The following is a 13,237-nucleotide window of genomic DNA, read 5'->3' on the forward strand; positions in this document are numbered from 1 at the left end:
ATAAATCGTTTTAAAGTCTTACAAAAAAACATAAATAAATTATAACATTAAATTTAATAAATTTATTATTATTTGAAATTAAACTAGATGGCGTTCATATTGATTTGAAACGTTTAAAATGTTTTGAAGTTGACATTTATATTTAAAAGAAAAAGTGAGGTTAAGTTTCGTTCCATAACTAAATTTTTGAATATATTTCGCAAATATCTCCGTTGAACGTAAATCATTATCCATAATGAGTGAATTTAAGTTACATCATTTAGTTAAGGAACTTTTAACGTTAACCAAGTAAATTTTTAAGTTATCAATCATAAAATACATTTAATATTGTTAATTATAGTTCAAAGGCTAATCCAGAAGAACTTGCTGATTATCTCGAAAAACATATCACAAGGGCTCCTTTAGCGTCTTCCTCGCAGATAGGATATCAAAATGAAGTTCATGAATTTGCAGAGTCTTGCTCGAACCCGCAAGCTTTTTTAAGCAAATATGAAGAATTAAAACAAAAAAAGTATGTTAGTTTTAACTTTTTTATATTATGAATTAATTTATTATTTTAGTGTCGATTGTTTAAGTGGATATGTTCATTTAATGTATTTAATCTCTCAAGATGCTCCTGGAAAAGAACTCCTATCGAAAACTTGCATTAACCCCACAATCTCATCATCAACAAGCCTAGTCAGTCCTTTAACACTAACAGATTTACCAACGGTTAAAAACAAACTTAAAAAAGCTATCACAATGCCCTCAGCAACTTGTGTTAATTTAAATAGGCAGATTTTAAACACAACTGGCCTTCCAACGGCTACAACTCCTTCAATGAATTCTTGGGTACAGCGTAGACCTACTATGTCATGGGATTTTTCTAGATCTACCATGCAAATTTGTGGGACTAATCCCATAACAAACATTCCACCATCTTCGCAAGAAAGCATGTTAATTGAAGATCTTTTAAATATTTTAATGGGGCTTCCCGGGTGTTATATTGAAGCCCTTGATCTTAAAGGTCCTTATGATAACCGCGAATTTGCTATTAACGAAAATATTGATCCACCATTAAAGGGATTAATAAAACAAATTTTACCGCTAGCTTCACATTATTCCATTATCCAGAGATTTATCGAGGAAAAGATGAGGTTCGAATATGGACAAGTTAATAACGCTTTAGCCGAGTGTATGTCTGGGTTGGTTGTTGAGTATATGGTAAGGATAACAATTTATATTTGTGATTAATGAATTTTATTTAAAAAAATTTTTAGTTATTTCTTACACAAATTGAAACAGAATTTCGTTCAGAGAATTTGAATCTGCATAAAATGTGGTTTTATCTTCAAAATAAAATTCATTCCTTAGGGATTATTAGTAATATAGCTACAACTATTAATAAAGTGAGTTTTTTGGTTTTAGGATTGTGTAGTTGAGGTAATTTGATTTTTTCTTTTAGTCTGATTCAATTGGTGGAAAAGTTTTAAGTTTATTACATGAACAAATTTCTGGGTTTTCTGGTGATTATAAAGCTCAAAATTTATGTGTGCAACTTATGCAAGCTGCTTGTGTCCCTTATATGAAGATGTTAGGGATGTGGATTTATAAAGGAATTATTACAGATCCAATAAAAGAAGTTAGTAATTATAAGTATACTGGGTTTTATAGCCAGTCTTTATTAAACTAAAATTAGCATTAATATTAAAGTTATCACTAGATATAGAACTAACACTAGACCTAGAAATGTGTTAGTTGTACTAATCTAGAACTAGATCTAGAAGTAACACAGTCTTAGGGCTAGTGACTAAAACTAGACCTAGAACTATGTTAGTGGCTAGACTTAGGTCTAGTGTTAGCCTCCACTAGACCTGGAACTGAGTTCATTCTAGATCTGGTGTTATCACTAGAACTAACACAGTCCTAGGTATAGAGGCTAAGATTAGACCTAGGACTGAGTTCGTTCTAGTGATAACACGAGATCTAGAACTAATACAGTCCTAGGTCTAGTTTTAGCGACTGGACCTAGAACTGTGTTAGTTCAATTGTTAACAATAGATGTAGAACTAACACAGTCTCAGGGTTTAGCCACTAAAACTAGACCTATGACTGTTAGTTTTGTGTAGATCTGGTGTTGTTACTAGAAGTAACACAGTTCTAGGTCTAGTCTTAGCATCTAGGTCTAGTCTTAGCATCTAGACCTAGAATTGAGTTCGTTCTAGTGATAATACCAAATCTAGAACTAATACAGTCCCAGGTCTAGCAGCTAAAACTAGCCCTAGGACTGTTTTAGTTCTAGATCCGGTGTTATTACTAGAACTAACACAGTCCTAGGTCTAGTCTTAGCCTCTAGACCTAGAATTGTGTTAGTTCTAGTGATAACACAGTCTTAGGTCTAGTATTAGCGTCTAGACCTAGAACTGAGTTCGTTCTAGTGATAACACTGGATCTAGAACTAATATAGTCGTAGGTCTAGGGACTAAAAGTAGACCTAGCACTGTGTTAGTTCTAGATTTGGTGTTATCACTAAAACTAACACAGTCCTAAGTCTAGTCTTAGCGTCTAGACCTAGAACTGAGTTCATTCTAGTGATAACACTGGATCTAGAACTAATACAGTCCTAGGTCTAGGTCTAGCGACTAAAACTAGACCTAGAACTGTTTTAGTTCTAGATCCGGTGTTATTACTAGAACTAACACAGTCCTAGGTCTAGTATTAGCGTCTAGACCTAGAACTGAGTTCGTTCTAGTGATAACACTGGATCTAGAACTAATACAGTCCTAGGTCTAGGGACTAAAAGTAGACCTAGCACTGTGTTAGTTCTAGATATGGTGTATCATTGAAACTAACTCAGTCCTAGGTCTAGTTTTAGCCTCTAGACCTAGAACTAAGTTGGTTCTAGTGATAACACTGGATCTAGAACTAATACAGTCCTAGGTCTAGAGACTAAAAGTAGACCTAGCACTGTGTTAGTTCTAGATATGGTGTTATCACTAAAACTAACACAGTCCTAGGTCTAGTCTTAGCCTCTAGACCTAGAACTGAGTTCGTTCTAGTGATAACACTGGATCTAGAACTAATACAGTCCTAGGTCTAGCGACTAAAACTAGACCTAGAACTGTTTTAGTTCTAGATCCGGTGTTATTACTAGAGCTAACACAGTCCTAGGTCTAGTATTAGCGTCTAGACCTAGAACTGAGTTCGTTCTAGTGATAACACTGGATCTAGAACTAATACAATCCTAGGTCTAGGGACTAAAAGTAGACCTAGCACTGTGTTAGTTCTAGATATGGTGTATCACTAAAACGAACTCAGTCCTAGGTCTAGTTTTAGCCTCTAGACCTAGAACTAAGTTGGTTCTAGTGATAACACTGGATCTAGAACTAATACAGTCCTAGGTCTAGGGACTAAAAGTAGACCTAGCACTGTGTTAGTTCTAGATATGGTGTATCACTAAAACGAACTCAGTCCTAGGTCTAGTTTTAGCCTCTAGACCTAGAACTAAGTTGGTTCTAGTGATAACACTGGATCTAGCACTAATACAGTCCTAGGTCTAGCGAGTAAAACTAGAGTTAGGATTGCGTTAGTTCTAGACCCGTTGTTATTACTAGAACTAACACAGTCCTAGGTCTAGTCTTAGCCTCTAGACCTAGAATTGTGTTAGTTCTAATGATAACACAGTCCTAGGTCTAGTATTAGCGTTTAGACCTAGAATTGAGTTCGTTCTAGTGATAACACTGGATCTAGAACTAATACAGTTCTAGATTTAGGGACTAAAAGTAGACCTAGCACTGTGTTAGTTCTAGATATGGTGTTATCACTAAAACTAACACAGTCCTAGGTCTAGTCTTAGCCTCTAGACCTAGAACTGAGTTCGTTCTAGTGATAACACTGGATCTAGAACTAATACAGTCCTAGGTCTAGCGACTAAAACTAGACCTAGAACTGTTTTAGTTCTAGATCCGGTGTTATTACTAGAGCTAACACAGTCCTAGGTCTAGTATTAGCGTCTAGACCTAGAACTGAGTTCGTTCTAGTGATAACACTGGATCTAGAACTAATACAGTCCTAGGTCTAGGGACTAAAAGTAGACCTAGCACTGTGTTAGTTCTAGATATGGTGTATCACTAAAACGAACTCAGTCCTAGGTCTAGTTTTAGCCTCTAGACCTAGAACTAAGTTGGTTCTAGTGATAACACTGGATCTAGAACTAATACAGTCCTAGGTCTAGGGACTAAAAGTAGACCTAGCACTGTGTTAGTTCTAGATATGGTGTATCACTAAAACGAACTCAGTCCTAGGTCTAGTTTTAGCCTCTAGACCTAGAACTAAGTTGGTTCTAGTGATAACACTGGATCTAGCACTAATACAGTCCTAGGTCTAGCGAGTAAAACTAGAGTTAGGATTGCGTTAGTTCTAGACCCGTTGTTATTACTAGAACTAACACAGTCCTAGGTCTAGTCTTAGCCTCTAGACCTAGAATTGTGTTAGTTCTAATGATAACACAGTCCTAGGTCTAGTATTAGCGTTTAGACCTAGAATTGAGTTCGTTCTAGTGATAACACTGGATCTAGAACTAATACAGTTCTAGATCTAGGGACTAAAAGTAGACCTAGCACTGTGTTAGTTCTAGATCTGGTGTTATCACTAAAACTAACACAGTCCTAGGTCTAGTCCTAGCATCTAGACCTAGAACTGAGTTCGTTCTAGTGATAACATTAGATCTAGAACTAATACAGTCCTAGGTCTAGCGACTAAAACTAGACCTAGGACTGTGTTAGTTCTAGATATGGTGTATCACTAAAACGAACTCAGTCCTAGGTCTAGTTTTAGCCTCTAGACCTAGAACTAAGTTGGTTCTAGTGATAACACTGGATCTAGCACTAATACAGTCCTAGGTCTAGCGAGTAAAACTAGAGTTAGGATTGCGTTAGTTCTAGACCCGTTGTTATTACTAGAACTAACACAGTCCTAGGTCTAGTCTTAGCCTCTAGACCTAGAATTGTGTTAGTTCTAATGATAACACAGTCCTAGGTCTAGTATTAGCGTTTAGACCTAGAATTGAGTTCGTTCTAGTGATAACACTGGATCTAGAACTAATACAGTTCTAGATCTAGGGACTAAAAGTAGACCTAGCACTGTGTTAATTCTAGATCTGGTGTTATCACTAAAACTAACACAGTCCTAGGTCTAGTCTTAGCATCTAGACCTAGAACTGAGTTCCTTCTAGTGATAACATTAGATCTAGAACTAATACAGTCCTAGGTCTAGCGACTAAAACTAGACCTAGGACTGTTTTAGTTCTAGATCCGGTGTTATTACTAGAACTAACACAGTCCTAGGTCTAGTATTAGCGTCTAGACCTAGAACTGAGTTCGTTCTAGTGATAACACTAGATCTAGAACTAATACAGTCCTAGGTCTAGCGACTAAAACTAGGCCTAGGACTGTTTTAGTTCTAGATCCGGTATTATTACTAGAACTCACACAGTCCTAGATCTAGTCTTAGCCTCTAGATCTAGAACTGTGTTAGTTCTAGTGATAACACAGTCCTAGATCTAGTATTAGCGTCTAGACCTAGAACTGAGTTCGTTCTAATGATAACACTAGATCTAAAACTAATACAATCCTAGATCTAGTGACTAAAACTAGAATTGTGTTAGTTCCATTGATAACACTAGATCTAGAACTAACACATTACTAGATTTAGTACTATTTGCTAGACTTAGGGATGTGTTAGTTTTAGTGATAATACTAAACCTAGTGCTAATACAGTTCTAATACTATTTCTAATGATAGTGCTAATATTAGCAATTTATTTTTTTTATCCAATTTATTTTATTTACATCTTTGTTTAGTTTCTTGTTGAAGATAATGAAGTGGTTCAAAAAGAAGATATGCCAATAGATTACTCAGCTGATTATTGGGATAAAAAATATACAGTACGTCGTGAACGAATCCCTGCATTTCTCGAACCCGTTTCAGATATAATTCTACGAGCTGGAAAATATTTAAACGTAATCCGTCAATGTGGAAAAACATTAAATCATAAAGTCGAAACAATCGAATATAAATTAGAAGAAAAACATTACATTGAAGCGATTGAAAATGCTTATAAAATCGCGAGTCAAACGTTGTTAGATTTGGTAATGAAAGAGCAGGATTTAGTGGGACGATTAAAATCGGTTAAACATTACTTTTTATTGGACCAAGGGGATTTTATCGTGACGTTTTTATCTTTGTGCGAAAAAGAACTTAGCAAAAATATTAACGATGTTATTCAAGCCAGGTTAGATTCGCTTATGGATTTAGCTTTGAGATTATCTAGCGCTACAAATGATCCTTATAAAGACGATCTTCGCATTGAATTACTTCCTTACGATTTACAATTTCAAATGTTTAAAATATTGAGTATTCAAACTATGTCAGAACAAGGTTTAAATCGAACCAATTTAAAAAAAATTTTATATTTTTAATTTTCTTTTAGAGTATTGTATGAATAGTGACTTCCAAAATGAATTGTACGGAATACAATCGTTTACGTTTAGTTATGAAGTACGTTGGCCTTTATCGTTAATTTTAAATCGGCGATCTTTGAGTTGTTACCAAATGATTTTTCGACATTTATTTTACTGTAAATATGTTGAAAGGATGTTGTGTCAAGTGTGGAGAGCGAATAAAGTGACGAAGAAATTCGCTGAACATACGGCCAAACAGTACAGATTTGCTTTCGCTCTTCGTCAACGTATGATTCAATGCGTTCAAAATTTGGAGTATCATATGATGGTTGAAGTTATTGAACCACATTGGTCATCATTTTTACATAACATCGCTAAAGTAATAAAATAAAATATTTTTTTATAATTATTAAATTAATAAAAATCATATTTTAGGTAAATAATGTCGATGAAGTTTTAACATGCCACTGCGATTTTTTAGTGGCCTGTTTAAGAGATTGCATGTTAACAATTCCGAATTTATTGGAAGTGATTACTAATATTTTAACTATATGTATATCGTTTTGCAAGTTTATGCAGGTTAGTAGAATACTTTGATTATATTAACTAATTTAAATCAATTAATTGGTGGTTTTACTAACAGCAAGCCCAGCTTCATTATTTAGAAGCTGAGTTAGGTATTGTGCCACAATCTTATATAGACACTCACATGTTACAGGTATTCAATAAATAAAATTTAAGTAGATTGGAATATTTAGTGTGGTTTTATCGTTACAAACAAAATTCTAATGATTTTATTCAATATCTAGGGTGAATTAGGCGTTTGTGAGATCCCAGATGAAACTCAAATGGCCACATTTTCAGAAAACATTGCAGCTTTCGATGAACAATTCACAAAGCACCTTTTAGATCTTTTGGGATTAATAAATGGCTTGAATCGCGATAGTAGTGATCATGAAAGACTCTTCAATTTATTATATAGGTAAATATAAAAATCCTTTATTTACCCAATTCCCCCCATTTATATCCTTAGAATTGTTTTCTGTTTGGGTGATAAACCAGAAACATGGCTTAATAATTAAAATAATTTTTGCATGATTTTGATTAAAATGTTATGGTGAGGATATTTTTTTTTGTTGGATATCTTTTAATTGGGTTAAATTTTTTTAGGTTGGATTTTGAGAATTATTACACGAATGGAATGGCGAATCGTAGAAGAAAAAATCACGAAGATATCACTGGTTAATAAAAACATTAATTGAATTAATTGAATTTGAAAAAAAAAATAAAATGTCTAAATTAAAACAACAAAATTTTTATTTTTTAGATTTTTTTTTAAGAAATAAAAAATGACGTACAAAGTTTGGTCAAGTTTGAGATATTCTTCGGACGATGCAATAACCATATATTAATGAAGAAAAGTAGAAAGAAAAAGAAAATTTATTCTTAACTTTTTTTATCCTCATGTCCAGGATTATTATTATCATCTATGGCGCAAATTTCTTCATGAGATTTTATCCAACTACAAAAAAGGATTTTATTAAAATTAATTATCATTTTAAATTAATTAACTTACATAGATTCTTCTTGTTTAATTTTGCTCAAATTTAAATTATCAAGCCCTATTTTATGGAAGAAATGCATCGCTTCCATTGAAGCTTTTGCACGGGCTTCTTCAAAAGATTGACCATCTCCCAAACACACCTGTTTATATTTATAATTTTTAATTAAAGTTATTAATTAATTAGAGTAAGGGCCACTTTTACCACCTCTTGATAAATTTAACCAATAGATAATTACCATGGTTACAGCGGTTTTAATCGCTCTCATTGGCTAAGAGCGCCAATTTATCTATCGATTAAATTTATCAAGAGGTGGTAAAAGTGGGCCTAAATCATACAGTTATTGGACAGTTAAGGGATTTTATTAAACGACTCTTTCTTAAAAAATAGTGATCTTAAATAGGAATGAATTATTACATTTTTCAATTCTCTATTTTAGGTTATGTCAAAAATGTTAATTGATTTTCTCTATTATCTCAAAGAATTTTGTTTGAAACATAAATAACCATAAATATTCGTGAATTGCAATCTTTTAGCTTTAATTTGACACATAATTAACTTATTAACTCCTATAAATAGAGTCAGAATGATTCTTTGAACTTTTTGATTTAAAGTTAGGTTAAGCTTAAAACACTTTTGCTAATATTTTCATAAAAAATCCTGTTCAAAACTTTCAATGTTATTAAATTTTAGATTTTTAGCTTTAATTTGATATCAAATTTATCTTTTAACTCCTCCAAATAAAATCAGAATGAGTTTTTAAATTTTTCAATTCTTTATTTTAGGTTATGTCAAAAAATGTTCATTAATTTTCTCTATTATCTCCAAAAATTTTCTTTGAAACATAAATAACCATAAATATTCTTAAATCACAGTCTTTTAGCTTTAATTTGACACATAATTAACTTATTAACTCCTATAAATAGAGTCAGAATGATTCTTTGAATTTTTTGATTTAAAGTAAGGTTAAGTTTAAAACACTTTTGCTAACATTTTCATAAAAAATCCTGTTCGAAACCTTCAATATTGTCAAATTATAGACTTTTAGCTTTAATTTGATATCAGATTTATCATTTAACTTCTTCAAATAAAATCAGAATGTGTTCTTAAATTTGTGAATTCTCCATTTTAGGTTATGTCAAAAAATGTTAATTGATTTTCTCTATTATCTCAAAGAATTTACTTTGATACATAAATAACCATAAATATTCTTAAATCACAGTCTTTTAGCTTTAATTTGACACATAATTCATTTATTAACTCCTATAAATAGAATCAGAATGATTCTTTGAACTTTTTGATTAAAGTTAGATTAAGTTTAAAACACTTTTACTAACATTTTCGCAAAAAATCCTGTTGGAAACTACCAATATTCTTAAATTATAGACTTTTAGCTTTAATTTGATATCAAATTTATCTTTTAACTCATGCAAATAAAATCAGAATGAACTTTTAGGTTATGTCAAAAAATGTTCATTGATTTTCTCTATTATCTCCAAGAATTTTCGTTGAAACATAAATAAGCATAACTATTCGTGAATTACACTCTTCTAGCTTTAATTTGACGTATAATTCAATTATTAACTCCTATAAATAAAGTCAGAATGATTCTTTCAACATTTGCATTTAAAGTTAGGTTAAGTTTAAGACAGTCTTGCCAACATTCCTGTTGGAATCCTTCAATATTCTTAATTATAGACTTTTAGCTTTAATTTGATATGAAATTCATCTTTTAACCCCTCCAAATAATATCAGAATAATAATAATTTATTAACTCCTATAAATAGAGTCAGAACGATTCTTTGAACTTTTTGATTTAAAGTTAGGTTAAGTTTACAACACTGCCAACATTTGCATAAAAAATCCTTTTCGATATCTTCAATATTCTTAAATTCTAGACTTTTAACTTTAATTTGATATCAAATTTATCTTTTAACTCCTCTAGCATAAGATATCAATGTATATTTCTTATATTTTTTTCACACTATCCAATGATTAAAATTCACACTTATTATAATACAATTGAGACACCCCATTCCATAACCCACAAAATTTTGGAGTTGGATAATAATCATAAATGTTTCACACTCAACCCAACAAAAAAAAGCACAAACTTGTCAAAACCTTTACCAAAATGACTTGAATTAGCACCGACGATATTCAGGTTAAATTAACATTAATCTGACATATTTCGTTAAATTTTTTAAAAACTAAATCTGTGCTGTCCAATAACTGCATGGTTTACCCTACTTTAGTACTTATTAAATATTTACATAATTCGGATGTAACCCAATTTGAACCAACGAAAAGTATTTGGAATCCTCTTTAAATAAATCGCTATAATGAACCACAATACCACGTTCTTGAGTAACTTCAAGAAGCATATCTTTAAAATTTGTGGATTCTCCAGTATCGCCTTTTTCTTGGTTTTTAGTACTTCTATCAGAAATTAAAGAATCCTAAAAAAAAATTAATTTGAAATTAATTAATTAATAATTAATTTTTATTACTTTATTTTCGTTGTTATCCCCAGGTTTTAAGTAATCCAACGTCGACATAAACAAATCTTTAGCATCCTGCGCAAATTTATTCACAAAACCCCTAATAACCTTATTCTTCTTTTTGCCCTTCTTCTTCTTTTTCTTACTCCCATCCGAGATATTCGAGGAAGAACTCGCCGCGCTCGGCGCGATATCCTTCAACATAGCCACCATATTTTCGGAGGCGTGTTGTTTCGATTTCTTCTTCGAACCTCCAACCCCTTCCGTCGTTAAATCTCCCAATGTACACCGCGTCACGTATTCCCTTTCGTGCGCAGGACCCTCCTCTCTAATCACCTCATATTCCAAATTGAGCTGCTTTAATTGAGCGTACTCGTATACCGTCGATATCGGCGATTTGACCGCGTCACGATTACAAGTGCCAGTTGCCAAACAAAACTCCTTCTCGTCGGCCGTCATCAGCGATAAAGTCGCGAGGGCCTTCGAGGCGGCGTCATGTCTGGCCGCTTGCTTTGTGTAACCAGTGCCAATAAATTTTTGGTCACCGACCAGGACCGCTACAACAAACGGGGGCTTTGCAGAGCTATCCTGATTGGGGATATCGTAGTTTTTGGTGTATGGGTGATAGATAGATTTGTTTAATTTTGTGTGGTAACTACTTTTTTGGTCGATTTTTAAATCGGGAACGCTAGATTTCGATTGTATTGAGCTGTAATCGGATTCTTTGAGTTGCTCCTCAGATAAGTAGGTGACTTTTAAGCCTAGTTTATATGCTAAACTATTTAATTCCACTGTTGGGGTGGAAACATTTTCTTTAGTTTTTGTTGGGGGATTTGGGTGACTGGTTTCAAGTAAGGCGAGAGAAGCTGCTGCTTTTTTTGCTTCTTTTATACTTGATCCTGTTCCTGTATACTTTTCATTGCCTAATGATAGTGTTATTGTAAAGATTCGGTTATGAGATGGCCCCTACAATTTAATCTTTAGATTTAAGGATATTAATTAAAGCTTTATTCTTCACCTCTTCATTTTCCAAATAATAATGATAAGTTAGTTTATTATAAAGAGCTAATAAGTGTACTGTCGACAAGGGACTAGTAGAAATTTTTTCTTCTTGCATTTGCTTACTATCTTTATCTGTAGTGTCGTCCACTAATTCGGAATGTATTTGTCCACCACCTCTTCCTATTTCCAAAATAGTACCTGCACATACACAATGATTATAACTTGAAATAAGGATTAATTTGTCATCTATCACCTTCGACACATCCTTGCTTGTCAAACTTTGCAAACAAGTCATAGGTGGATATGGAAGAAGCTACTTTGATTAAACAAAACAACAGGACATACAGAGACATGACAAAAAGGTTGTAAGCATTAGTTAGAATCATAACCTCTGAGTTATTTTGCGGGGCGGCGAAAATTAATTTTCGGAATTATGTGGACCCCCTATAAGGTTTCAGGTTATCCCGATTACAATATTCTTCTTTCCCTCCACCACAATTGCAGTAACGGGGTTGGGCTGAGTTGGGTGTTTTTTATATAATGTTTTTTTTTAACTTTTTATAACGATTAATTTTGGGTGAAACAGATTTAACACATGGGAATGCTTGAAAAGAACTGAAGTTACCACCTTTCGTCAAACGTCCCGGTGCATTACGGTGCTTTTTTAACGTCCTCTGGGATTCCCCTCAAAGACTTACTCACAGATGCTCCTTTCGGTGATTAAGTCGCCTCTTTTATGGACTTTTAATTTCTGGGTGCATTTAGTTATTTTTCAAACCACATCCACATGTAAAAGAAAGTACAAATGCTCTGTTTCACGTGTTCTATGACTTTGGACACCAAACAAAACTTTGACAAAAATTTCTATCATTTACCATGGTTATGTACTATTTTTGGCAACATTTCAATTTTTCATCAATAGGTGGTGCTCGACCAATATTTAAAAAGTACAAAATTATTTAATCTAAATAAATTAAATAAACTTAATCAAAATAAATAAATAAATCATTATTTTTCCATATTTCGTTTAACAACTTAATAAAAAACCGTAAGATAACACATAACCTAAATGTCTTTTAATCAATTTTCGTCAACATTTCAATTTTTCATCAATAGGTGGCGCTCATCCAATGTTTAAAAAGTACAAAATTATTTAATCTAAATAAATTAAATAAACTTAATCAAAATAAATAAATAATAAATCATTATTTTTCCATATTTTGTTTTACAACTTAATAAAAAACCGTAAAATAACACCTAACCTAAATGTTTTATGATCGATCTATTTTGGGTAACATTTCAATTGTTCATCAATAGGTGGCGCTCATCCAATATTTAAAAAGTACAAAATTATTTAATCTAAATAAATTAAATAAACTTAATTAAAATAAATAAATAAATCATTATTTTTCCATATTTTGTTTTACAACTTAATAAAAAACCGTAAAATAACACCTAACCTAAATGTTTTATGATCGATCTATTTTGGGTAACATTTCAATTTTTCATCAATAGGGGGCGCTCATCCAATATTTAAAAAGTACAAAATTATTTAATCTAAATAAATTAAATAAACTTAATCAAAATAAATAAATAATTAAATCATTATTTCTCATATTTCATTTCACAACTTAATAAAAAACCATAAGATGACCATAACCTAAATATCTTTTAATCAATTTTGGTCAACATATCAATTTTTCATCAATAGGTGGCGCTAATCCAATGTTTAA

The 13,237-nt window shown here is 32.2% G+C and overlaps 2 protein-coding genes across 4 annotated transcripts; one reads left to right on the plus strand and one right to left on the minus strand.

Annotated features, from left to right (window-relative positions):
* Positions 1-147: 147 nt before the first annotated feature.
* On the plus strand, positions 148-7,803 carry LOC111428749 (gamma-tubulin complex component 2-like). 3 transcript variants are annotated; one of them, XM_071199693.1, is made up of 12 exons: positions 148-288; positions 341-511; positions 561-1,203; positions 1,260-1,388; positions 1,445-1,621; positions 5,840-6,416; positions 6,469-6,818; positions 6,875-7,018; positions 7,083-7,157; positions 7,249-7,421; positions 7,473-7,556; positions 7,610-7,758. In XM_071199693.1, exons 1-11 carry the CDS (start codon positions 236-238, stop codon positions 7,519-7,521), a joined length of 2,541 nt encoding a protein of 846 aa, XP_071055794.1. In that variant the 5' UTR covers positions 148-235; the 3' UTR covers positions 7,522-7,556; positions 7,610-7,758. The 3 variants fall into 3 exon arrangements, with proteins under 3 accessions (XP_071055794.1, XP_071055793.1, XP_071055795.1); XM_071199692.1 differs by lacking the exon at positions 7,473-7,556 and having other exon boundaries at positions 7,610-7,803; XM_071199694.1 differs by lacking the exons at positions 7,083-7,157; positions 7,473-7,556 and having other exon boundaries at positions 7,610-7,803.
* LOC111428750 (double-stranded RNA-binding protein Staufen homolog) lies at positions 7,735-12,351 on the minus strand. Its single transcript, XM_023064413.2, has 6 exons — positions 11,758-12,351; positions 11,521-11,702; positions 10,512-11,468; positions 10,275-10,460; positions 8,016-8,143; positions 7,735-7,961 (listed from the first exon to the last, which is right to left on the minus strand). Exons 1-6 carry the CDS (start codon positions 11,888-11,890, stop codon positions 7,886-7,888), a joined length of 1,662 nt encoding a protein of 553 aa, XP_022920181.2. The 5' UTR covers positions 11,891-12,351; the 3' UTR covers positions 7,735-7,885.
* Between the last annotated feature and the right edge of the window lie 886 nt (positions 12,352-13,237).

Source organism: Onthophagus taurus, chromosome 11 (assembly GCF_036711975.1).
Source record: "Onthophagus taurus isolate NC chromosome 11, IU_Otau_3.0, whole genome shotgun sequence".
Lineage (NCBI taxonomy): Eukaryota > Metazoa > Arthropoda > Insecta > Coleoptera > Scarabaeidae > Onthophagus > Onthophagus taurus.